The 27,798-nt window shown below is 42.9% G+C and overlaps 1 protein-coding gene across 1 annotated transcript in view; it reads left to right on the top strand.

The window, feature by feature from the left end:
- Window positions 1–6: 6 nt before the first annotated feature.
- The window catches only part of LOC137320257 (14-3-3 protein beta/alpha-A-like), a 36,120-nt gene continuing 8,328 nt past the window's right edge, over window positions 7–27,798 (top strand). Inside the window, 4 exon segments of the mRNA XM_067982034.1 lie at window positions 7–101; window positions 880–989; window positions 991–1,209; window positions 21,576–21,699. Of these exon segments, the coding sequence (XP_067838135.1) occupies window positions 915–989; window positions 991–1,209; window positions 21,576–21,699 (418 nt within the window). The 5' untranslated portion in view covers window positions 7–101; window positions 880–914.

Here is a 27,798-nt window from a genome sequence, read left to right on the forward strand (position 1 = left end):
TCCCCACCCACCCACCGTCCGAGCGTCAAGTGAGGCGAATCGCGGCGGCTCCTCCTCACTCACTGAGCGCAGAGTCACTGTGAAGCTCACTCGGATAGCAGGTAAAAGGTCGCAGCTCCTTCCTTCCTTCCATTCATTGATTGATTGAGAGCGGAGGAGGCGCAGTGCAGAGGGGTGAGGAGGAGGAGGAGGGGGGGCCCCTACGGTTGACGGAAAAAAAAAGAGAACGAGTGGTCGGTAAATAGAGGTGCGCTGCCTTTGTAGCCTTGGGCGGGCCGGGCCGAGGGAGGGAGGGAGGCTGCTGGTGTTTTTGTGTGTGTGGGTTGGGGGGGGGGGGGGAAGGCCCGCGTGTGTGTGTGTGCTTTACCCGCTTTACCCCCTGCGCCTCTCGGGGTTGGCGTCGGCAGCCGAGTAACGGGAGTGCGGTGGAACCCCCCCCCTCCTCCTCCTCCTCCTACTCACTGGTTGGGGGGGTCACAGAAGCGGGGTTGGGATCCTCAGACCCGCTGTGAATTGGGGCGGTTTCCCCCCGGCTCTGTGAGTCGCACTGCTTTTTATTGTGGTTTATTTATTTTTTCTGGGTGCGGGAGGGCCTTTACCGTGTGGGTGAGGGAGGGAGGGAGGGGGGGGGGGAGTCTAACCCCCCTCAATCATATATAATTAATAACGATGGAGGGCCGGTCCGGTCTGATTTCTGACTGTATTGGGAGGGGGAGGGGGAGGGGGAGGGGGTTGAATTTGACCCTGTGGAGGGAGGGAGACATTTTTATTTTCACGTCGGCTGTTTGATTAAATTTTAAAATGATGTCCCTCCTCCTCCTCCATTTTCTTTCTCCCCCCTCTCCCTCCCTCCCCTTTACACACACACACACCACACAGTGTGAGAGCGATCGACTCCCCCCACTTCCATCGTCATGGATAAGAGCGAGCTGGTGCAGAAAGCGAAGCTAGCCGAGCAGGCCGAGCGCTACGACGACATGGCGGCCTCGATTGAAAGCGGTGACCGAGCAAGGCCTCGAGCTCTCCAACGAGGAGCGCAACCTGCTGTCGGTCGCCTACAAGAACGTGGTGGGTGCGCGGCGCTCCTCCTGGAGGGTCATCTCCAGCATCGAGCAGAAGACCGAGGGCAACGAGAAGAAGCAGCAGATGGCCCGGGAATACCGGGAGAAGATCGAGGCCGAGCTGCGGGATATCTGCAACGATGTGCTGGTGAGGAGAGAGAGAGAGGGAGGGGGGGGGGGTGGGCAGTGGGCGACGGTGCAGAAAAGGTATGGGATCGCGTTAAATGTCTATATGGGCGATCTTTTAAAATATTAATTAATACCTGTCCAGTTTAAGGTTACATGGGGTTTGGGGGGGGGGGGTGTTAAACTGGATCCTTTCTCCACCCACTTACCTCATCTGAGCTTTTTTTTAAAAAACGTGTAAGATACAGGGCAGGTCGCCATTTACAATCCAGAGACCTGCACTCTTTTTTTTACACTCTTTTTAAAAACGAATTTCCGGAATGTTTCTGGTTGTGAAACACACTCTTCTGGGAGGGAGAGGTTTCATTATCTGAAGTGGGGGGGGGGGGGGGAAGACAGTTTTGTTTTAATTTTGTAATGGGTGTTTGTTTGTCTGGAAATAATACAATCGGTTGTTTTAAATGTTCATTCTCCCTCTCTCTCTCCCTCCCTCTCCCCCTCTCTCTCCCCCTCCCTCCCTCTCTCTCCCCCTCCCCTCCCTCCCTCTCTCTCCTCCTCCCCTCCCTCTCTCCCTCCCTCCCTCTCCCCCTCCCTCTCTCTCCCCCTCCCTCTCTCTCCCCCTCCCTCTCTCTCCCCCTCCCTCCCTCCCTCTCTCTCTTCCCCCCTCCCTCCCTCCCTCTCTCTCCCCCCTCCCTCCCTCCCTCCTCTCTCCCCCTCCCTCCCTCCCTCTCTCTCCCCCTCCTCCCTCCCTCCCTCTCTCTCCCCCTCTCTCTCTCTCTCTCTCCCTCCCTCTCTCTCTTTCTCTTCCCATCTCGTTTCCCTTTCTTTCTGTAAATGGAGGAAATCTGCGGTTCACTCTGATGCTCCTCGCCGGCCGCCCCTCGGCTCGGAGGGCGGGCGCTGAGAGAGATGTGACAAAACCTTATTAACCGAGTAGCCGCAGCATTTATTTGTCTCCGCTTTGACCTTGTTTCTATCAATCGGATAATTTAAAGATTCCTGTAATATTCTCTGCCATTGGGATCAGTTGTAGCACACCGCTGAGGAGGAGGGGGGGTGGTTCTGGATTAGGTGAACGAAACGCAACCAGATTTTTTGGGCGTTGCCGGTAATTAATTTTTTCTGCTGCCGGTCTAGGCCTTGCACTTAACGCCTCCAGACCACGATTTGATACTTTCCTTGCTAGTATTTTCTAATTCAAAGACAGAGATGTTTTAAAAGGCGAGTTTTGTTTTAGAAATAAAACATCGACTACCTCTCCCTCCACACCGCCCCACTGATGACGATGAAACTTTCGCTATTTAATCGAATCTGATTTATGTACATGCAAATCTAGCTCCGTGTTTAGCCAGTTTTTAACTTTATATATATATATATATTACTGTTGGCGGTGGTTGGTTTGGTTTTGCTTGGGCGTGTCTTTTGAAGGGCGCTGATAACGATTTATTTTAGGTGACACTGCTGTATAGAGATAATAGACTGCTACAACTAAAGGATTATTACAAATCAGTAGCTGGTGGATTAATCGCTGCTGGTTTGTAAACCTGGTAAAGGGTGGGGAAAGGTGAGTTGAGTTTGCAGACGCCCTGTTTCTTTATCTTTGGATTCAGGTGAACTTTTCCTTGTAGGGTTTTTATTGCAGTGGAGGAGAGTGGAAAGGAATTCTTGCATCATGAGGTCATTTCCTGCTGCTTCCCCTGCAATCCCCCTGCTTTCATTGTAAAGTGGATTGGTTGGTACTTGATCTATTTCCAAATAGCTAACTGCAGCATCTAGAAAGAGAAATATATTTGAAGACTTGAACCATTTTCTCTTCTCTTCCCCTCTCCCAAACCAATATTCTTATTGCAGGTAGAATATACATAATATACCAGTGCTTCAATTGCACAGATTGCTTTTGGTCTGTCTATAGAGCTGTGTAATGCTGGCTGATCACACATGTAATGCAGACTTTAGCTTTGTTTGCATTTTTTAAAGATGCTATGCAACTAATATTGAATAGCCAGTACACCACTCAGCGCTAACAGTGCAGGTTTCTAGTTTTTTGGTTTCTCAATCGCTAAGCCTGCATCAAGCCTACTGTCTTCAGCCTGAGTCAGCCTTTCCCATTCACCTGTAGCGTGATTTTTTTTTTAGGTCTCATGTGACAATCAATAGGCTTGTGGCTGCATCTGTTCCTGTACAGCTGTTGTGCTTAGTTATATGTTTTATAATTAGCATTGTGTGCTTTTTAGAAACGTTTTTGTACAGAAACTCACTCTTATACCCTTTGTCTTTCTCACCTTTACTTGTGTGTTAGCTGGAATAATAAAAAAAAGTTGGCATTCTGTATATTAGTGAATATTAATTTAGAACTTGCCACTTAGGTGGGTACTGAATGGATCTGTGAAACTTTAAATGTTGTTATAATACATTTAGGCCTCATTTTAGCCAGATTTCTAGTTAGCAATGCACTGAAATAAATATGAAAATTGATACAGTACCCAGGAAAGCATTCCTTGACACACATTAAGCTACGTCACTCCAGATAAGGTTTTAGATTTGGTTGTTATAATTTTATTTATTGGAGGTTGTTAGCTCAAAGAAAACAGTCTAAGAAAAACAGATTAAGATGTTGTAGTAACCGAGCAACTTCAGCTAGTGCTATTATTTTGAGCACAGGCTGCAGGCTGAGAATTTAGTGTTTTGATAATTATCGTAAAGTTGTAATTTTATTTGATTCTTGTATTTTTTTATATATGTGAAAGCATGGTAATTGCAGCTTTTGCATTTTCTTGTATGATTGAATAATTTGTGCTGTTAAATTATTTGTGTTTACTGGAATAGATTCAAAAATTCCATTAGTTATTGAGCAGTTTTGTAATGTGATAAATTAACTTGTGTTCCTGTTGTGTTTTTTTTTAAAAACAATTTACCTAGGGGTGTTTGTGAACTGTACAGGAACAGGAGGAAGCCATTCCGTCCCTCGACCCTGTTCCACGATTCAGTGGCTGATCTGTACCTCAACTCAATTTACCTGCATTTGATTCATATCCCTCGATACCCTTTAACAAAAATCAGTCAATTTCGATCTTAAATTTCAATTGACCCAACTTCCACAACCTTTTGGCGGGAAGAGTTCCAGATTTCCATTACCCTTTGTGACAACTTTACGTTGTCCAGTTCAAATGATTTGTGTGGATGTTCATTTAACACAATAGTAACTAGGATTATTGTCTACTGTTAATGAGGTAATTTCCATTTTTTTGGAACTGCGTTGCGCACTGACATTTTTTTACATGTTCTTGTTGAAGTGCTGAATCTATTGTCTGATCCATGTCCCTCTTCTGATTTTGTTCTAAAAATTAGATTTTAAAATTTGTTCTTTTATGTACCCAGGAAATGGACACATTGAATTCTTTAACCAGCCCTAAATTGTACATGGGCTTAAATGTAAAAATGGGAGTTTTGTCATTCAAACTTGGGGACTGACACTAGCAAATCCTTATTGGAGCTACTTGGATTTATTTTTCCCCTGCTTTTTGTGCCCCTCTAGTTTTTTCCCTTTTTTTCCTCCTTTTCTCAGATGTTAAGTTCAATTATAGTGCCTTAATTGCTGGTACCCAACTGTACAGAACCTGTGACCTTGCTGGTCTGTTTGGTTCAGTACCACATGAGGCAGAGCATTTACTCTGAGCATCTTTTAATGTGGCTAACACCAATGGTTAAATGAGTAGCTTGTACAAATGAGATTACACTTCTACAATGCACTTTAACTTTCTGAACCATGCCTTTGGGTAAGTGATATGCAGCATTTACCTGCCCAAATTAAGCTGCCATATTTCTCTTCCTTTCCCTTACCGCTCCGGCGGGGGGGAAACGGACCTATATAAAACAATTTGGACAGCGCTGGCTGATGCAGTTTAGTTTGTAAAACAGCATCTGGGTGCTTTGGTGCAAGTGGTACAGTAACTCCTGTTTTGAAACATCCAATTTGATTGGGGAAGATGGTGGAATCAATTCACTAATGTTTCCCTGATGTACGTGCATCCGCACTGTTCATAGATGGAGTCACCCCAACTTCACTGTACTGTTAAAACTGGCCTCTTTACAACAACAACTTGCATTTACGTAGCTCTTTTTTTGTAGTAAAGCGTCACACGGGGCGTTATCCAACAATTTGATACCGAGCCACGTAAGATAATCGGACAGGTGACCAAAAGCTTGGTTAAAGAGGTATCAAGGAACGTCTTAAAGGAAGGGAGAGGCGCAGAGGTTTAGGGCGGGAATTTCAGAGCTTAGAGCCTAGGCAGCTGAACACATGGCTGCCAATGGTGGAGCGATGAAAATTGGGATTGTGCTAGAGGCCAGAATTCGAGAAGCACAGAGATTGTGGGTTATAAGGCTGGAAGGAGTTGGAGATAGGGAGGAGGCGTTGCTGGATCAGCAGCTAATGAAGGTCAGCGAGTACAAATGATGGGTGAATGGGACTTGGCTGCCCATATCCTAATTCACACCAAGTTTTGGATGAGCTCAAGTTTACGGATGGTGCAAGGTGGGGGGCTGGCCGGGGGAGCATTGAAATAGTCGTGTCTCGAGGTAACAAAGGCATGGTTGAGGGTTTCGGGAGCAGATGAGCTGCTGTTGGTGATGGAGAGGATATAGGGTCAGACATTCAGCTCCGTGCCATGGTTGCGAACGGTCTGGTTCAGCCTCGTAGTGGCCAGGGAGAGGGATGGAGACGGTGGCTATGGAACGGGGACCAAAGACAATGGCTTCAGTCTTACCAATATTTAATTGGAGGAAATTTCTGCTCATCCAATACTAGATGTAGGACAAGCAACGTGATATCAGTGGCAGTGGAGGGGTAGAGCTGGATGTCATCAGCATTCATGTGGAACCTGACCTGGTTTCAGACGATGTTGCAAGAGGCAGCCTGTAGTTGAGAAAAGGTGAGGGGGGGTGGTGGTAGATCCGTGGACTTGAGGTAACAGTGCAGAAGCAGAAAGAGAAGTCATTGCATGTGATGTTCTTGCCACAACTGAATAGATAGGAATCGAACCAGGCGAGTGCAGTCCCACCCAGCTGGACAACGGAGGAGAGACATTGCAGGAGGATTTTATTACAACTATTTGCATTCATATAGCGCCTTTACCGTAGAAAGACGACTAAGATACTTTACAAAGGTGTAATTGCACAAAATGAACACGTTGCCAAAGAACTAAAAATTAGGAGGGCAAAAAAGTTGGCTTTAAGGAGGGTCTTAAAGAATAGAGAGGGAAAGGATTTGTTGGGGGGGGGGGGGGTTGTCCAAAGCTTAGGGCCTGGAGGGAGTATACAGTGGTGTACCCCAGGGCTCGGTACTAGGACCATTGCTTTTCTTGGTATATATTAATGACTTGGGTGTACAGGGCACAATTTCAAAATTTGCAGCTGACACAAAACTTGGAAGGGCAGTGAACAGTGAGGAGGATAGTGAGACTTCAAGAGGACATGGGCGGACATGTGGCAGATGAAATTCAACGCAGAAAAGTGTGAAGTGATACATTTTGGTAGGAAGATCGAGGAGAGGCAATATAAACTAAAGGGTACAATTCTAAAGGGGGTGCAGGAACAATGATCTGGGAGTATATGTGCATAAATTGTTGAAGGTGGCAGGACATGTTAAGAAAACATACGGGATCCTGGGCTTTATAAATAGAGGCATAAAGTGCAAAAGCGAGGAGGTTATGATCATTTATAAAACACTGGTTCGGCCACAACTGGAGTATTGTGTCCAGTTCTGAGCACCGCACTTTAGGAAGGATGTGAAGGCCTTTTAGAGAGGGTGCAGAAGAGATTTACTGGAATGATTCCAGGGATGAGGGACTTTAGTTAAATTGATAGACTGGAGAAGCTGGGGTTGTTCTCCTTCGAGCAGAGAAGGTTGAGAGGGGATTTGATAGAGGTATTCAAAATCATGAAGGGTCTAGACAGTAGATAGGGAGAAACTGTTCCCATTGGCAGAAGGGTCAAGAACCAGAGGACATAGATTTAAGGTGATTGGCAAAGGAACCAATGGTGACATGAGAGTTTTTTACACAGTGGTTATGATCTGGAATGCACTGCCTGAGGGGGTGATGGAGGCAGATTCAATCATGGCTTTGAAAAGGGAATTGGCTAAGTACTTGAGAAAAACAATTGCAGGGCTTTGGGGTTAGGGTGGGGATGTGGAACTAGCTGGATTGCTCTTGCAGAGAGCTGGCACGGACTCGATGGGCCGAATGGCCTCCTTCCGTGCTGTAACAATTCTGATTCTAAATGCTGAAGGTATGGCTAACTATGAAGTGGGGGGGGGGGGGGGTGGAATGCCAGAGTGAGAGAAATGCAGAGTTTTGGGTGGAGGGGCATTTAAGGGTTGGAGAATGTTAAAGATTGAAAGAGCTGAGGTCATTAACCAATTTAAACGTGAGGATGGGAATTTTGAATTGGAAGTGTTGGAACCAGTCACAAGAACGGGGATAACTAATGAGTGGGACTTGGTGTGTGATAAGATATAGGGAGGAGGATTTTAGCTGAGCTGACGTTTATAGAGGACGAGACCTGCCAGGATAGCATTGGAATGGAGGAGACAAAGGCATTCGTGAGCATTTCAGCAGCAGATGAGCTACAGTAGGGACGGAGGCAAGCGATGTTATGTAGGTGGCCTTTGTGATTGAGAGGCTGTGGCATAAGAAGCTCAGCTTGGTTGAATAGGATACTGAGGTGGTAAACAGGCTGGTTCAACCTAGGAAATGGCCTGCGAAGGGAATGGAATCGGTGGCAAGATTATGGAGTTTGTGGTGGGGCCTGAAGACGATGACTTGGGTTTTCCCAATGTTTTAACTGGGGCAAAGTGTGGCTCATCCAAAACTGGATATTAGACCAGCATTCTGGCAATACAGATGCAGTAGAAAGGTCGAGAGTGAGGTGGAGAGATAGACTGGATCTCATCAATGTACATGTGAAAGCTGATCCCATGTCTTCAGATGGTGTCGCTAAGGGTCATGTGGATGAAGCCAAGGATAGATTTTGGGGCCCTCCGGGGTAATTGTGTGGAGAAGGGAAGAGAAGCCATTGCTGGAGGTGCTTGGCTATGATTGGATAGGTAAAAGTGAAAAGATTCAAACATGGAATTGTGGGAGAGTGGCTAAGATTTTCAGGACTTCGAAGGGGAAAGGGAGGTTGAAGATGGGCAATAGTGTGCAAGCACAGGTGATGGGGTGAATTTTTTTTGAGGGTGCTGATGGTTGGACTGTAGTTTGGGAATAGGGTCAAAGGAACAGAAGGTGGGTCTCATGGACAAGATTAGCTCAAGTGTTTATGGGGAAATAGAAAAACTAGAGAGAGATGTTGGTTCAGGGCTAGGGTGGAGGGGGAGGCTTGGCTTGGTAGGCAAGATTGGGGGGGTGTGGCGGTGGTGGAAGCGGCAGAGTCAACTGAAAGGTAGTCTCGATCTTCGTGACAAAAAAAGTCATGAGCTGCTTGCGCTTGGAGGGGAAAGGGCCTTAAAGAGCCGGGAGTTGATCTTGGGGTGATTCTGGAACAGAGAGGTTCTTGCTGAGGATGGTATTGATATGGTCTGACCAGATCTGGTGATGGATGGCAAACGTCAGTATAGTACTGAGGGAGTGCTGCACTGTCAGAGGTGCCACCTTTTGGGTGAGACGTAAAATACCCCATGGCTCTATTACGAAGAAGAGCGGGGTGTCCTGGCCAATATTTATCCCTCAACCAACATTACTAAAAACCAGAGGGTGGTGAAATCAGAGGAGGGGGGCAAGGTTAGTTGAGATGGTGATTGCAATCACTGGGGATGAATATTCGCTCAGTCCAGAAGTGGAGAGATGAAAGGAGAGCAGATATTTTGGTGAAAAGCTCATGGTGGGGCTTCGGGGGCCAGCAGCAAATGATGTTTTAAAGGAGAGGTGAGGGGTCCGTCGTACATCACTTTCTTTGCATGTCATAAGTCAGGAAAGTCCTGTGTCTGGAGAACTTGTATGGCTTAATAGCTTTAATGGGGTCTTAGGACCTGAACAGGTAAAAAGTGAAGTGCTAATGGTCAGTTCCAGTTGTAGATGTGACGTCCATGCCATAGCATAAAAACTACTCAGAATTCAGTAAACAAATTAATTGAACATAATTTCTGATCGGCAATGGGAAATATAATTAGGTGACCTTCTGAATTGTTAAAGCATATTCTAGGACAGGAGGAGCCCTGCCCTCACGCTAATGCACACAATTCCTAATCCTAGAATTGATGATGCTGACACCCTTTGCAAAAAGTACATGGTGTACATTCTATCTACAGTAAATCCATGTTCTAATTTTAAAATCCCACCTGCATACAGGCCATCTGTATTTCAATAATTTCTGAAGCTGGGCCACCTGGTTGTGCTTATATGCTTGGAGGATGTATAGGGTTTAACAAAATGAGAAGGTGGGTGGCAGTGCCAGGACTGGATGTGCATAAATCAATAGGAAGATGCAGAAGGGTATGTATGAACAGTGGATGTAAAGGGGAAGACCATTTCCTCTGGCTGGGGAGTCAGTGACTAGGGCTGATCGAAATTGAAATAGTCACCGGAGAAAGGTCAGCAAAAATTTCTTTATTGGGTTATTGATGATGGGCTATATGATCTCCTTCTGTGCTGTAAACTTCTATGGTTATATAGTATATACCATTTCAATAATTCCATAGTTTTTCCTTCCAATTTCCCCTTTTTCCCCAACTCTGCCGACTCATCCTGGGGTTCTATAGTTACTAGTAATCCTCCAATATCTCTCCGTGGCCATTTTTCATATGAACCAAGACAGTTGAGTGTGGATGCATCATAGCTGAGTCTGCTCATGTACTTGCACATCTACATTCAATTAGTGCAGGTTGCAATCTCACTACTTATTTCTAGCTAGTGCATCAATATACATAGATGGAGTAAGTACAGTTTCAAGTTGAGAAAAGTGCACTTCTGCGTTCCAACAGGGACAACTTGATTGCAATCAGGAGCAAAATCCTTGACTCTTGTTTTCCACAGTAATTGTTTCACAGTAAATACTGAACTATTAATTTTGAGAATTGATGCAAATATGGAACTGTAGATTGGTGCACTGTTTTTCCCGACTTTCTACTGTCTTCAGTGTGAGGTGCTATCCCAGTCCTTGGACTCCTGTTAGATGCTTGAACAAAAGTCCAAACGTAAAGGTTCCTGGTTTTATAAACTGTTTCGAGCAGTACAATAAAACTGTAATCCTTTATCTTCATAGAAAATGAGGAGAAATGTTGAAGTAAAAAGAACCATCAAGTAATATATGGCAGTGATATCTAATCTCAGTTGGAGGTAGTTATTAAAATCACATCTGGTGCCTTTTGAAGGACGTTCTGGTGCTCCACTGAAAGGTGCCACAGAATAGCAAATTTGTATGAGTTTCTGATCCTCGATGAGACCCAGAAATAATACTAGACACTTGATAACACTGGGAGAAAATTTGAGCTAGCGCACACCATGCATTGCTGGTGCCTTCCATCAATGTGAAAGTTGCATGCACAAGTATCTTCCCTGAAAGATCTATCATAGAAACTTATGGCACAGAAGGAGGCCAATCCATTTTATCTTTCCCAATTTTGCGCATTTCTGTTCCCTCTTATTTAAACTTTAATTTTGCTACCTAATGTACCCCATTTATTTTAACCCCTTTTTACCCCTTATCAAATCTGCTTGTTCTTTCTCCCAGCTGCCAACAAATTAGACTGGTGTGAGTAAAATGCCACACAGCACCACTTTCAGGCTAATGTGATCTCTACTGGTATTGGCTTGATTGTGAACTGTAACCAGCTGATTTAGATCACTTTGATTATCCTACTTAATCAAATTTGAGGTTGGGGCTGATCTTTCAAAATTCCCTAGATTCTAGAACGGATTGGAAGGTAGCAAATCTAATACCGCTATTCAAAAAGGAGGGACAGAGAAAATGGGGAACTACAGGCCAGTTAGCCTGACATCAGTCTTTGGGATCCATTATTAAGGAAGTGGTAACAGGGCACTTAGAAAATCATAATATGATTAGGCAGAGTCAGCATGGTTTTATGAAAAGGAAAGGATGTTTGACAAATCTATTAAGAGTTTTTTGAGGATGTATTTGGCAGGGTAGATAAAGGGGAACCAGTGGATGTAGTATATTTGGATTTTCAAAAGGCATTCGATAAGGTGCCACACACAAGGTTGTTACACAAGATAAAGGTTCATGGGGTTGGGGGTAATATCGGCATCGATAGAGGATTAGTTAATGGACAGAAAACAGTAGGAATAAACTGGCCAGGTTGGCAGGCTGTAACTTGTGGGGTGCCACAAGGATCGGTACTTGGGCCTCAGCTATTTACAGTCTGAATGGAAGGGACCGAGTGTAATGTATCCAAATTTGCTGCCGATACAAAGCTAGGTGGGAAAGTAAGCTGTGAGGAGTCTGCAAAAGGATATAGACAGGTTGTGAGTGGGCAAGGTGGTGGCAGATGGAGTATAAAGTGGGGAAATGTGAAGGTATTCACTTTGGTAGGAAGAATAGAAAAGCAGAATATTTTTTAAATTGAGAAACTATTAATTGTACACGAAACAAAGTTAACACACAAGTACAGCAAGCAATTAGGAAGGCAAATGGCATGTTGGGGAAAGGGTGGACAAGTTGGGCCTGTACACACTGGAGTTTAGACGAATGAGAGGTGATCTTATTGAAACATAAGATCCTGAGGGGACTAGAAGGGGTAGATGCTGAGGGGATGTTTCCTCTTGTGGGAGAGACTAGAACCAGGGGCCACAGTTTTAAAAATAAGGGGTCTCCCATTTAAGACGGAGATTAGATTTTTTTTTTTCTGAGGGTCATGAGTCTCCTTCCCCAGAGAGTGGTGGAGGGAGGGTCATTGAATATTTTTAAGGCTGAGTTAGATAGATTCCTGATTAACAAGGGAGTCAAAGGTTATAGTAGGTAGAAAGGAAAGCAGGGTTGAGGTCATAATCAGATCAGCCGTGATCTTATCAAATGGCAGAGCAGGCTCGAGGGGCCGAATGGTCTACTCCTGCTCTCAATTTGTATGTTGGCCTTTATCGCAAGGGTGTCTGAGTAAAAGAATAAGGAAGTCTTGCTGCAAGTGTACAGGGCTTTGGTGCGACCTCACCTGGAGTATTGTGTACAGTTTTGGTCTCCTTTACATAAGGAAGGATATACTTGCCTTAGAGGCGGTGCTGCAAAGGTTCACTAGATTGATTCTTGGAATGAGGGTTGCTCTTTGAGGAGAGATTGAGTAAAATGGGCCTATATTCTCTGGAGTTTAGGAGAATGAGAGGTGATCTCATTGAAACGTGTAAGATTCTGAGGGCTTGACAGGTGAGATGCAGAGAGGCTGTTTCCCCTGGCTGGAGAGTCTAGAACTAGGGGGGCATAGTCTCAGGATATGGGGTCGGCCATTTAAGACTGAGATGAGAAGGAATTTCTTCACTCGGAGGGTTGTGAATCTTTAGAATTCTCTACCCCAGAGGGCTGTGGATGCTCAGTTGAGTAGATTCAAGGCCGAGACTGATGTAGTCCAGAAATCTGAGGATTGGGTGGGAAAGTGGAGTTGAGGTAGATGATCAGCCATGATCTTATTGAATGGCGGAGCAGGCTCAAGGGACTGTATGGCCTACTCCTGCTCCTATTTCTTATATTCATTCTAGCTAGCTGGGAGTGAGGTATGAGAGATTCTACTGAAGAAAAAAATTGAGGCATCTCTTTCTGTAGGCCTAGATTAAAATTCCAATGAACATATTATCATGTTTAATCAATGCCAATGGGCTGAGTTTCATATCTTTTGTATGCTCTTTGCGCAATTAAATATTTAAATGCGCAACTATGCTCCAGGTATGGGATAGATTCTTTTATTATTTTTTGGAATAGTCTTTTTGAGTTTAATATAACTAATGCTTGACCTCAGTCTAACTATTTTGACTTTGATAAGTGTCTGTCCCTAAGTTGGCATTTAACAAAAGTCATGTATTGCTTTTCAAGGCTTTAACCTAAATCCAATTTGGGTAATTTTAAATATATTGGCAACAGTACAGTTAATGGATCACTGATATATCTTGAAGATTGCTTTCAAGCTGCTCCCTTCAAAGTTTTTTCTGACCCCCTCCCCCATGGCTATTGATCTGTTTGGGTGTAATAGTAAAAGTTGCAATTCTCTAATTATGGAGTAAGTTGGAATCTGTCTTTGCCCAAGGAAGCAGAAATGCCTTCCTGAATCACCAGCTGCTCCTGTGTTCTGTGTTGAATAATGTGATGTTTGTTCTGAATAGCTAAAACATATGGAATTGATCTGTGCAATTTAGAAGTACTACAGTGTTGATCAAGGAATTACAATATCTTGTTACCATATCCAGTTTGATGTACATTCCAAAGGTATTGGGGTGGTTTCAATTGTAATGTTTTAAAATTCAAGTAGGGTGAGAAGGGAGACTCTAAATGGGCTTTGCTCACCACCTAGCATAATAGCATTGGTGAAAGTGTGTCACTTTCTTTGATCAGGATTTTGCAATACCCTTTTAAAGCAACAAAAAAAATCAAATCCAGTAGTATTAAAAGTATAAAACGCCCATATGGGATAAAAAAGGAGGTAAGCGCACAATGCAATCTGTTAATTAAAATCCAAATTAGTACATGTTTTTTTAAAAGCTAAAATTCTGATGCAATGTTCATTCCATTTACTTGTCAGCAGCTTCTTTGTCATCTCACACCGTACTCTCAAATTTAGGACACCTGTGTTGCCATGACCCATTTTTCCTGGTGTACTTGAAGATGAACTGTATTCCTGTGCTTGATAATCTGTTCCAAGGGGTCTTCCAAAGATTAAATTGTGCAGGACTCCACTCATGCAGAGGTCAGGCTTTCCTGTCACTGAAATTCAGGATCACTGAACTGAGCGCGCTGGCCTCCAACAGATTCTCCATTCCACGGTGCTTTGTACCAAATGTACAAAGACTTATGTACTAAATGTCTCAAGGTGCTTCAGAGATTAAGCTGACGCCAAGCAATAATATAAATTAGGAGAGATGAAAGATAGCATGCCCGAATGGTTTTGAGAAGGCTCATCATTTGGAAGATAGATAGAGTTTTGGGGAGGAGTTCGAGAGTAGGGCCAAGGTCAGCTGAAGACAGTAATAAAATGAATGATTAGTCTTAAATTTTCTTTCACAAAAACTTTTGCAGAGTTTGTGACTTGCAGTTTGATTCTTGGATCATTGTGCTCTGCTCAGAACAAGTATTCATTATGTAATATAATAGGGATCCTATGAAATTGGCACTTAAATGGAGACCAGCAAGTGCCCTTCATTGCTATCCCCTATTTGCCTCTGGTCCTGCCATTTTAAGCAAAATCTGCATGTTTGCAGGTAACTTGAAACCTAATGACTGCTTGTGAGACCCACAAAAATGTGGGTCTACAATGCTGTGACAGGGAGAACCACATGTCCATTGCTGACATTCTATCAGCTTAAAAGTTGTGATTGTAGGTGGTCTGCACCACTGTTGGCAGATTTCTTGGTTGATAACCAAATGCTAGAGCAGGGATTTAAATATCTGAGCATTGTGGGTGCTTCCTAATGACAGACATGCCTAACCTTTGCATTTTTGAATCTATATTGCATGGGTTCCTTTTTAACTTTTTAGACTTCACTGTGTTCTCATCAAAACTGATTGTCTATATATGCAAAACTTCTATATACCGCCTCCAAAATCATTCTCAAAGCTGGATAACTTGAATGTGGCCGTGCAAAGCAATTTGAGCCTGATATTGTTCTGCAGGTCAGATTTATCTACAGACTGCATAAACAAGTGCTTTAATAGCTTAGACCTTCGCCTATGTTAGTAACAGTTGCCAGTTTATTGTGGGTAATAGACGTAAGCTTTTACAGGAATCTTTATGCACTGGATATAGGGGTTAGGTCTTTACAGATGATAGATTTCAGATTGTCTATTGCCAGAAGTTTAGTTTCTGTTTCATTAGCAGAAATTTATTAACCAAGTAGAAAATCTTTAAAAGTGCCTTAAGATCTCATAGCTATTTACATATGGTTCCCAAGATAATTTGACATCCTATCTTTTGTGCCAAAGCGGCCTTATGCCCAGAACGAGATCCAGGCAAAGACTAAAGTTTGATTTTTGAGAGTGGAAGGCTGTTTCCAGTGGGGTCCCGCAAGGATCAGTACTAGGTCCCATGCTTTTTTTTGGTATATATTAATGATTTGGATTTAAGTGTAGGGGGCTTGATCAAGAAGTTTGCAGATGATTCAAAAATTGGCCGTGTGGTAGATAGTGAGGAAGAAAGCTGTAGAATGCAGGAAAGTATCAATGGACTGGTAAGGTGGGCAGAAAAGTGGCAAATGGAATTCAGAACGGAGAAATGAGGTAGTGCATTTGGGGAGGGCAAACAAGGCAAGGGAGTACACAATAAATGGGAGGATACTAAGAGTTGTTGGGGAAGAGAGGGACCTTGGAGTGCATGTCCACAGATCCCTGATGGTAGACATGGTCATTAAAAAGGCATATGGGATTAGCTGAGGCGTAGAATATAAGAGCAGGGAGGTTATGCTAGAACTGTTTTTCAAAAAAAAATTTGGTTAGGCCACAGCTTGAGTACTGTATACAGTTCTGGTCACCACATTACAGGAAAGATGTAATTGCACTAGAAAGGGTACAGAGGAGATTTACAAGGATGTTGCCAGCTGAAGAATTTTAGCTATGAGGAAAGATTGAATAGGCTGGGGTTGTTTTCTTTGGGGGAAGAAAGGAGGCTGAGGGGAGATTTAATTGAAGTATATAAAATTATGGCAGGACTAGATAGTGGATAGGGATGACCTATTTCCTTTAGCAGAGGGGTCAGTGACCAGGGGGCATAGATTTAAAGTAATTGGTAGAAGGATTAGACGGGAGCTGGGGAGAATTTTTTTTCCCGAGGGTGTTGGGGGTCTGGAACTCACTGCCTGAAAGGGTGGTAGAGGCAGAAACCCTCAACTCATTTAAAAAGTACTTGGATGTGCACTTGAAGTGCTGTAAGCTGTAGGGCTACGGATCAAGTGCTGGAAAATGGGATTAAGGTGGATGGCTCTTTTTCGGCCAGCACGGACACGATGGGCCAAATGGCCTCCATCTGTGCCATAACTTTGATTCTATGATGAAGTGACCTCAACAGTGACTTGTCACTCCTTCACAGCCCCGACTAGTAAACTTTCCAGTGAGGACCAGAATTATTTGGAGATGAGCAGTTTATCATCAAGTGGCTGAGTGTCAGGAGTATGTGCCCCACTCCAAGATTCAAGTGAGTTTCTGCCCTTCACTCCAGGATTGTGTCGGGTCCTTTGGCCCAAGAGGTGTAGAAACTGCCTTTGCATGCAGTATACAATGTGCCCTTAAGCTAGAAAAACTTCAGATTCTAGTCTTATAATATCACCAAAAAGGATGGGAGATCTTTTGGATCACTGACTGGGATTCCCAACTCCCCCAACCCCTCTGCAGCCCAGCAGTGGTGAAGCCAAGTTTAATGCCCATTAAACTCCAGCCGAGTACTTAAGCCTTCCTGGTTTTTGTCGTCCAATTTCTACTGGGGTGAATGAGTTCAGGCATCTCCCATTTGGTCTTGAATTTCTATCCATCCTTAACATAATTACACTGAGTCTACAGCACAGAAACAGGCCATTTGACCAAAGTGGTCTAAGCCAGAGATTATGCTGCGCACAAGCCCTCCCTACTTCATCTAACCCTATCCACATACCCTTCTATTCCTTTCTCCCTTGTGTGCTTATCTAGCTTCCCCTGAAATGTATCTATGCTATTTGCCTCAATTACTCCTTGTAGCACCTTCCACATTCTTACCACTCTTTGGGTAAAGAGGTTTCTCCTGAATTCCTTATTGAATTTATTTGTGACTATTTTATATTGATCTAGTTTTGGACTCCCACAATTTCTCTACATCTACCTTATCAAACTCATTCATAAGCTTAAAGAGCTTCGTCAGGTCACCCCTCAGCCTTCTCTTTTCTAGAGAAAAGAGCCGCAGCCTGTTTAGTCTTTCCTGATAAGTGCATCCTCTCAGTTCTGGTATCATCCTTGTCAATCTTTTTTGCACCTTCTCCAATGCCTCTATCTTTTTATAATATGGAGATCAGAACTATACTCCAAGTGGTCTCACCAAGGTTTGATACAAGTTTAACATAACTTCTCTGCTTTTCAATTCTATCCCTCTAGAAATGAACCCACTGCTAGGTTTGCCTTTTTTATGGCCTTTAGTGATTTGTGTAACTACCCTGAGATCCCTTGCTCCTCTACCTCATTTAGACTATTATCCAAGCAATATGTGGCCTACTTATTCTTCCTACCAAAATGCACCACCTCACACTTGCATTGAAATTCATTTGCCAATTATATTCTGCAAGTTTATTAATGCCTTTTTGCATTTTAACTCTTCCTGTTTATTAACTACACTGCCCAATTTCATGTTTTCTGCAAATTCTGAAATTGTACTTCTGATTCCCAAGTCCAAATCATTGATGCAAATTGTGAACAGTGGTCCCAGCACTGATCCTGGTGGCACTTTCCACCTTTTGTCTGAACAGCTACCCGTAACCCCTACTGTTTTCTGTTTTGTAGCGCTCCATTCTGCTTCCTGTTCCCTGACTCCAAATGCCTTAGTCATGAGTCTACAATGTGGTACCTTATCGAAGTCCTTTTGAAAATCCAAATATATTACATCTAGTGCATTACTCTTGTCTACCCTTTTACTTCAAAGAATTCATAAAGTTGGTCAAACATGATGTTCCCTTCTGAAACTGGTGTTGACTACTCTACTTTTGTTTTCTAGATGTTTTTCTATTACATCTTTGAATAAAGATTCCATTACCTTTCCTACCACTGATGTTAGGTCCCTGGACTTGTTCTACCTCCCATTTTAAATATAGGAATAACATTAGCTGGCCACCAGTCCTCTGACACTGTTCACTTTTCTAATGAATTTTTGTATATATGTAATGCCTCTGTTATCTCTTCCCTAATTCTTAATATGCACGCATGCAGTCCATCCGGACTAGGGGTTTTCTCCTCTCTAAGTTTGATTAGTTTATCAATTATCTCCCCCCCCCCCCCCCCCACCACTTTCTATCTTCCATGTCTTTATACTGTTTTTGATCATCTCTTCTAATGTCATACCACATGTTAGTTTCCCTGGTAAATACTGAGGCAAAGTAACTATTCAATATTTCTGCCATCTGGCTGTCATTCCTTGAGTTTTATCGTGTCTTCCCCCTTAGTGGCCCTATCTTGATTTATCTTTTTAGTGTGTAGAATACTTTTACTTTTTATATTGCTTGATTTAATTTCATAGTTCCTCTTTGCTTTTCCTAATTTTTTTTGACATCTTTCCTAACCTCTTTGTGTTCCCTTTTGTAATCCTCCTTTATTGTCTGTGTATAGAGTATGGCTTTTTTTAGTTTCAATTTTGCCCGTTTCTGGTTATTCACCCATGGTGTTTCATTATTGGCTAGTTTGTTCTTGCTTTTGAGGAATATATTTCTCCTGAACTCTCGATCACAGTTTTAAATATTTCCCACTGCATTCCTATCCCTTTATCAAAATTTGTTTCCAGTTTACCTTCCCTTGTTCCACTCCTCCCCTCAAAATTAGCTTTTTTCCCATCTATTACTTTGGTCTTTTTCGTACTTACATCTTTCTCAATCATTATTTTAAACCTTGTTCTTGCTATTGCCTAGATGTTCCCTTACGCTTGCTTCTCATCTGCTCTGGTTCATTTCCCATTACTAGATCCAGCAGTGATTCCTCTCTTGGGCTACACTCATTCTGGGTAAGAAAGGAGTCATGTGCACACTGTTTAAAAACTCCATTCCCTTTCCCTCCATCTTGCCAGTTTATTTGGTGATAGTTGAAATCTCCCACGATTATTGATTTTTTTTACACATTTCAGATTTGCCTATGTATTTCTTCCTCCACTCCCCTTGCACTACTGGGTGGTCTGTAGAATATGCCTATTAACATGATTGATCCCTTCTTATCCTTTTGTCTCAATCCATATGGATTCTTTTTCTATCTTAATATTACTTGTGTCCCTTTTTTCTATTGACATTACGTTGTGTCTAATTAGTACAGCTACTCCAACCCCCTTTTTTCCTTCCCTATCTTTTCTAAATACATTATATCCTGAAGTATGTCCGTTTCATCCATTCTGCCTTTCTTGGATTGCAGTATGTGTCTCTACCCTTAAAGGTTTGCTCTCATTCTGGAAATAGTCTGGTAAATCTTGAGCATGTTGGGGATATGTTACATCCTCACTGAAGTCCCAGATAGTCAATGCAGTGTCAAGTACCACTAGAGTGCTTTAGGGCCATGCAGCTTGAATGCTTTCCCAACCTAATGGTATTAAAGCACTGCACGCAGGTCTGATTGCAGTTTTATTGGTGCTGGATCTAAGCCTTTTGGAATTTGCAACTAAACTACGCATGTGTGGTACTGTTGATGACATAACTACTCAAGATGTGGAGATGCCGGTGATGGACTGGGGTTGACAATTGTAAACAATTTTACAACACCAAGTTATAGTCCAACAATTTTATTTGAAAATCACAAGCTTTCGGAGGCTTCCTCCTTCCTCAGGTGAATGTCAAGAAATCCTCGAACCTTTCGCATTTATAAATCACAGAACAATACCTCCGAAAGCTTGTGATTTTCAAATAAAATTGTTGGACTATAACTTGGTGTTGTAAAATTGTTTACAATAACTACTCAATACCTTGTAGGGACCAGAATATTAGTGGGCATCCTTCACGATAATGAGATCCAACCCTGTAAATCTAATGAAGGCTCAGATCTTTGATGTGTAGGATTATCCAGATCTCTCAGCATTGTTTTGGAATAAGTCAGTTGAACATTGGCAATAAAATGGGTTAATCTTCTGCTCCATCCAGTTCTCACCAATGAATAAGCACCCTAGTAACTTGCTATCAAGGAAAACCTGGTCGAGACATATGTGCATTCATGGGATCTGCCTTAGAAGTAAGGCCTACATGGCCCTTGCTGTCTCTCGTTAAGCTAGAGTGCCAGCCGATTAAAGTTTCTTTTTATAGTGGCTTCCAACTTAACTTTTCAACTATTATACGTGTTCTTCAGATGATCAGTATTACACTTCATCTCTAGCTGTCCTGACTTTGGTTAACACAAGACCTGTTCAAGTGTCAGCTATTGCCCACCTTTTTGGAGGAAAGCTTGGTTAAGTACTCAGTATGCACGTTTATCAGTGGCATGTAGAAAATCAAACCTTTCATGTGGCAATTAATACCTACCTGAGGTTTGAATCTTGTACCAAGTGAATTTGTGTCTCACCCACTTAAGACCATTGTACCAAGTTAGTTTATTTCATGCCCATTTAAAGCCATTGTTTCTTTCCTAGACTCTTATCCTGCATGCTCCTATTTCAGCCAACGGGGCTAATTAACTTTCCCCCCTCATCTTTTCGGTAATCATCCAAAGAAAGGTAGAACACATTCCACTTGTGCTGGCCATCTTTTTTTGCCTAAAATATATAGCCTCGTAATTCCATCTGCAAAGCAATTACATATAATCAGAAATTTCAGTATGAAAGAAAGCCATTTGGCACATTCTGCCTGTGTCAGAAGAGGGAGGAGAAAGAGGAGGGTGGGGAGGAGAAAGTTGGGGTGGGGGGCAGAAGAGAAGAGAAGAGAAAAAAGGATTAGGATACAGTCAGCCATTGAGCTGCTACAAAGTGTACATGGAGATTTTCTTGTTGACGGTAAGGTCAGCTTAGCTGTAACTTGTCCCTGTTTTTTTCCTTTTTCCCCCGCCGCAAAAAAGGAAATAGCTTGCTGATGCTTACAGTCCAGGCCTACATGTGAAGAATAGCAGAGATCCTGGGGTCGACTGAAAGCCATGCAATCGTACTTGAGCTTGTTTTTTTAGTTGAGATTTGAGGTGGTAAAGGAGACTAAGATGTTGAGATGGGCAATGCTTCATGGCCACCATAGTGCTGACTTTAAAGAAATAGAGTCCTTAATGTTTCCCTTGGTATGGAAGACTATCCGCATAGAATATAGTCGATGGTCTATCCACACTATAATCCAATATCTCTTGGATGTTCCAGGACTGTGATCAAAAGCTTTTAACAGAAAATTGATGAATTTTGAGATTTCTAATTTCTTTACATTTGAATCATCAATGTAATGTAGAAATCTGTGTAAAACATTGAGATACATTAAAAATTTGATCCCAATCGATAATTGTTCAATTGTTTATATATCTAAAACAATGCTCTTGTACATTTTTAATCTGTCCTGTACTTCAAATTAACAGGGTCTTCTTGATAAATACCTGATTGCCAATGCTTCTGCTGCAGAGAGCAAAGTTTTCTACTTGAAAATGAAGGGAGATTACTATCGTTACTTAGCTGAAGTGGCTGCTGGGGATGACAAGAAAGGTATGTTGAAACATGAAATATTTAGTTGGGGTATAGATCTTGTCACACTAGAAAGTTGTTCAAGAACTTGCATTTATCTTCTCCATGCAACTTCACAATTTTAAAAAGAACTAATTCAAGCAGTTATAGTTTGCTGTCAGAAAATGTTCCATGTATTCTTTAGTTCGCCTAAATTGTCAACTTGAAAGATCAGTATGTATGGTGTTGCAGTAAATCTAATGTTAAATAAGAGATAAATTGCATAGTTTTCCACCTAGTGACTTTAGGGTTCTATTTCTGAAATATTTAGAGAAGCAGTGGAAGTCTGTTGTACTTTTTTCCTGGGACCTGAAATTTGTGATCTCTAACTGCTAGGAATAAGGTGTTAGTGTACTGGTTTGTCTCCAAATGTGACTGTACTAAATGGGTATACTGAAAATTGATGTATTTCTCCTTCCCCACCCCCACCCTCAGGAAGATGCTGACTTCATAGAATGGTTACAGCACAGAAGGAGGCCATTTGGCCTGTCGAGCCCGTGCCAGCTCTCGGCAAGAGCAGTCCAACTAGTCCCACTCCCCCGCCCTTTCCCTGTAGCCCTGCAAATTTTTTTCCCTTTTGAAAGCCACAATTGAATCTGCCTCCACCACCCTTTCAGGCAGTGCGTTCCAGATCATTGCAACGTGCTGCAATTTTTTTTTTAAGTAGTTTTTCCTCATTTCGCCTTTGGTCCTTTTACCAATCACCTTAAATCTGTGTCCTCTGGTTCTCGACCCTTCCGCCCATGGGAACAGCTTTCTCTCTTTACTCTGTCTGGACACCTCATGATTTTGAGCACCTCTATCATATCTCCTCTCAACCTTATCTGCTGTAAGGAGAACAATGCCAGCTTCTCCAGTCTATCCATGTAACTGGAGTCCTTCATCCCTGGAATCATTCTAGTAAATCTTTTCTGCACCCTCTCGAAGGCCTTCACATCCTTCCTAAAGTGCGGTACCCAGAATTGGACGCAATACTCCAGTTGTGGCTGAACCAGTGTTTTATAAAAGTTCTTCTTAACCGCCTTGCTTTTGTACTCTATGCCTCTATTTATAAAGCCCAGGATCCCGCATGCTTTTTTAACTGCTTTCTCAACCTGCCCTGCTATCTTCAACAACCTGTGCATGTATACCCCCAGTTTCTGTCCCATCTAGTTTATATTGCCTCTCCTCGTTCTTCCTACCAAAATGTATCACTTCACGCTTCTGCGTTAAATTTCATCCGCCTGTTCCACCAGCCTGTCTATATCATAAGAACATAAGAAATAGGAGCAGGAGTAGGCCAATCGGCCCCTCGAGCCTGCTCCGCCATTCAATAAGATCATATCTGATCCCAACCACAAATCTAAAGAACACAAGAAGTAGGAGCAGGACCCGGCCACTCAGCCCCTGGGCCCGCTCCGCCACCCACAGGGCATTGACGATCCGAACTCAGCTTCATGTCCAATTTCCTGCCCGCTCCCCGTAACCCCTAATTCCCTTTACTTCTAGGAAACTGTCTATTTCTGCTTTGAATTTATTTAATGATGTAGCTTCCACAGCTTCCTGGGGCAGCAAATTCCACAGACCTACCACCCTCTGAGTGAAGAAGTTTCTCCTCATCTCAGTTTTGAAAGAGCAGCCCCTTATTCTAAGATTATGCCCCCTAGTTCTAGTTTCACCCATCTTTGGGAACATCCTTACCGCATCCACCCGATCAAGCCCCTTCACAATCTTATATGTTTCAATAAGATCGCCTCTCATTCTTCTGAACTCCAATGAGGAGAGTCCCAATCTACTCAACCTCTCCTCATATGTCCGCCCCCTCATCCCCGGGATTAACCGAGTGAACCTTCTTTGTACTGCCTCGAGAGCAAGTATGTCTTTTCTTAAGTGTGGACACCAAAACTGTATGCAGTATTCCAGGTGTGGTCTCACCAATACCTTATATAACTGCAGCAATACCTCCCTGTTTTTATATTCTATCCCCCTAGCAATAAAAGCCAACATTCCGTTGGCTTTCTTGATCACCTGCTGCACCTGCATACCAACTTTTTGATTTTCTTGCACTAGGACCCCCAGATCCCTTTGTACTGCAGTACTTTCCAGTCTCTCGCCATTAAGAAAATAACTTGCTCTCTGATTTTTCCTGCCAAAGTGCATAACCTCACATTTTCCAATATTATATTGCATCTGCCAAATCTCCGCCCACTCACCCAGCCTGTCTACATCCCCTTGCAGGTTTTTTATGTCCTCCTCACTCTCTACTTTCCCTCCCATCTTTGTATCATCTGCAAATTTTGATATGTTGCACTCGGTCCCCTCCTCCAAATCGTTAATATAGATTGTAAAGAGTTGGGGACCCAGCACCGACCCCTGTGGAACACCACTGGTCACTGGTTGCCAGTCCGAGAATGAACCATTTATCCCAACTCTCTGCCTCCTGTTTGATAACCAATCCTCCACCCATGCCAGAATATTACCCCCAATCCCGTGATTTTTTATCTTAAGTAATAATCTTTTATGTGGCACCTTGTCGAATGCCTTCTGGAAGTCTAAATACACTACGTCCACTGGTTCCCCTTTATCCACCCTGTACGTTATGTCCTCAAAGAACTCAAGCAAATTTGTCAGACATGACTTCCCCTTCATAAAGCCATGCTGACTTTGTCCTATTAAATTATGCTTATCTAAATGTTCCGTTACTGTCTCCTTAATAATAGACTCAAATTTTACCCACCACAGATGTTAGGCTAACTGGCCTATAATTTCCAGCCTTCTGCCTACTACCCTTTTTAAATAACTGTGTTACATTAGCAGTTTTCCAATCTGCCGAGACCTCTCCTCAGTCCAGGGAATTTTGGAAAACTATCACCAAAGCATCCACAATCCCTACTGCCACTTCCCTCAAGACCCTAGGATGGAAGCCATCAGGTCCAGGGGATTTATCCGCCTTGAGTCCCATTAATTTACTGAGTACCATCTCCTGAGTGATTTTAATCGTATTTAGCTCCTCCCCGCCCACCCCCCCCCCCCCCAGTCCCCTGTTTGTCCAGTGTTGGGATATTCTTAGTGTCCTCTACCGTAAAGACTGAAACAAAATATTTGTTCAGCATTTTTGTCATCTCCATGTTTCCCACCATTAATTTCCCGGTCTCATCCTCTAAGGGACCGACGTTTGCCTTAGCCACCCTTTTTCTTTTTATATAACTATAGAAACTCTTGCTATCTGTTTTTATATTTTTTGCTAATTTCTTTTCATAATCTAACTTCCCTTTCCTAATCAATCCTTTAGTTACTTTTTGCTGTCTTTTGAAGACTTCCCAATCTTCTATCCTCCCACTAAGTTTGGCTACCTTATATGTCCTTGTTTTTAGTCGGATACTATCCTTAATTTCTTTACTTAGCCACGGATGGCTGTCATTTCTTTTACACCCTTTTTTCCTCAGTGGAATATATTTATTTTGAAAGTTGTAAAATAACTCCCCAAATGAACACCACTGCTCATGTACCGTCTTACCCTTTAATCTATTTTCCCAGTCCACTTTAATCAATTCTGCTCTCATACCATCATAGTCTCCTTTATTCAAGCTCAGTACGCTTGTTTGAGAATCAACCTTCTCACCCTCTAATTGGATATGGAATTCAACCATGTTGTGGTCGCTCGTTCCAAGGGGATCCTTAACTAGGACATTATTAATTAATCCTGACTCATTACACAGGACCAGGTCCAAGGTTGCCTGCCCCCTTGTAGGATCAGTTACATACTGCTCAAGAAATCCATCCCTGATGCACTCAATGAACTCTTCCTCAAGGCTGCTCTGCCCGATTTGATTTGTCCAGTTAATATGATAGTTAAAATCCCCCATAATTATAGGTGTTCCCTTATTACATGCCCCGACTATTTCCTGATTAATACTTCTTCCAGCAGAGTTGCAACTATTAGGAGGCCTATATACTACGCCCACTAGTGTTTTTTTCCCCTTATTATTCCTTATCTCTACCCAAACTGTTTCATTATCTTGATGCTTTGTCCCAATATCATTTATCTGTATTAGTGATTCCTTCCTTTATTAACATAGCCACCCCACCTCCCCTTCCTTCCTGCCTGTCCTTCCTGATTGTTAAATACCCTGGCATATTTAATTCCCAGTCGTTGTCACCTTGCAGCCATGTTTCTGTAATGGCCACAAGATCATACCCATACGTAGTTATTTGTGCCGTTAACTCGTCCATTTTGTTACGAATGCTACGTGCATTCAGATAAAGAACTTTCAAATCTGTTTTGTGACGCTTAGTTCCTGCTTTTTCCTTTTTTAACACTTTACCTATTACTCCATACCTTCTGTCCCTTCCTGTTACGCTTTCCTCTGTCTCCCTGCTCAGGTTCCCAACCCCCTGCCACTTTAGTTTAAACCCTCCCCAACAGCACGAGCAAACACTCCTCCTAGGACAGCGGTCCCGGCCCTGCCCAGGTGCAGACCGTCCGGTTTGTTCTGGTCCCACCTCCCCCAGAACCGTTTCCAGTGTCCCAGGAATTTGAATCCCTCCCCCTTGCACCATTCCTCTAGCCACGTATTCATTTGAAATATCCTCCTATTTCTACTCTGACTAGCACGTCTATTCCCCTTACAATTGAGTCTCCTATCACTATAGCTCTTCCACTCTTTTTCCTCCCAGCCTGTGCAGCAGAGCCACCCGTGGTGCCAGGAAGTCTGTCACTATCCTCCTCACTACCCTTCCAAGTTTTGTGTCATCTGCAAATTTTGAAATTGTGCCTTGTACACAAGTCCAAGTCATTGATATAGATAAGAAAAGCAGTGGTCCCAGTACTGACCCCTGGGGGACACCACTATACACCTCTCTCCAGTCCCAAAAAAAACCGTTCACCACTACTGATTCCTCTCACTTAGCCAATTTCATATCCATGCTGCCACTACCCCTTTTATTCCCTGGGCTTCAATTTTGCTGACGAGCCTATTTGGCACTTTATCAACTGCTTTTTGAAAATCCATATTCACATCAACTGCATTGCCCTCATTAACCCTCTGTTACCTGATGAAAGAAATCAGCTTCGTTAAACACGATTTGCTGTTAACAAATCCGTGCTGGCTTTCCTTAATCAATCCACGCTCGTCCAAGTGACTCTTAATTTTGTCCCGGATTATCATTTCTAAAAGTTTCCCCACCATTAAGGTTAAACTGACTGGCCTGTAGTTGCTGAGTTTATCCTTACACCCTTGTTGAAAAAAGGTTGTAACAGTTGCAATTTTCCAGTCCTCTGGCGGCACCACCCCCATATTTAAGGATGTTTAGAAGATTATGGCCAGTACCTCCGCAATTTCCACCCGTACTTCCCTCAGCAACCTAGGATGCATCCCATCCGGACCTGGTGACTTATCTACTTTAAGTACAGCTAGCCTTTCTAGTATCTCTATCAATTTTTAGCCCATCAACTACCTCTTACTGTGACTTTGTCAGCATCGTTTTCCTTGATGAGAACAGATGCAAAGTACTCATTTAGTACCTCAGCCATGCCCTGTGCCTCTGAGAAGGTCTCCTTTTTGGTCCCTAATCAGCCCCACCCCTCCTGTTACTACCTGTTTACTATTTATATGCCTATAGAAGACTTTTGAATTCCCTTTTGTTAGTAGCCAGTCTATTCTCATACTCTTTGCCCCTCATTTCCTTTTTCACTTCTTCTCTGAACTTTCTATATTCAGCCTGGTTCTCACTTGTATTTATCAACCTGACATGTTGTATGCCCCCTTTTTCTGCTTCATCTTACTGTCTTATCTTTCATCATCCAGGGAGCTCTGGCTTTGGTTGCCTGACTTACTGAGGAATGGTTCTGCAGAGATCAGTAACTCCGCAGTACATCTTCCTTTTGGCTAGTCTTCATATGACAGCCTAGATGGTGAATTTTTGAAAGCTACTAAATTGTGGCAGCGTCACAGCTGTACTTGTACTTAACATCCAAAATGCATATTTTTCAGCTGGATTCACTGGATAGCAATCAGTGGCAACTTTCTTCTTTTTTTCCCCCTTTCTACCTTCTTCCCAATCCCAGGCTACTAAATCCAACTGTAGCTGCTAAGATCAGCA

The sequence above is a fragment of the Heptranchias perlo genome, chromosome 3, assembly GCF_035084215.1.
Source record: "Heptranchias perlo isolate sHepPer1 chromosome 3, sHepPer1.hap1, whole genome shotgun sequence".
NCBI lineage: Eukaryota > Metazoa > Chordata > Chondrichthyes > Hexanchiformes > Hexanchidae > Heptranchias > Heptranchias perlo.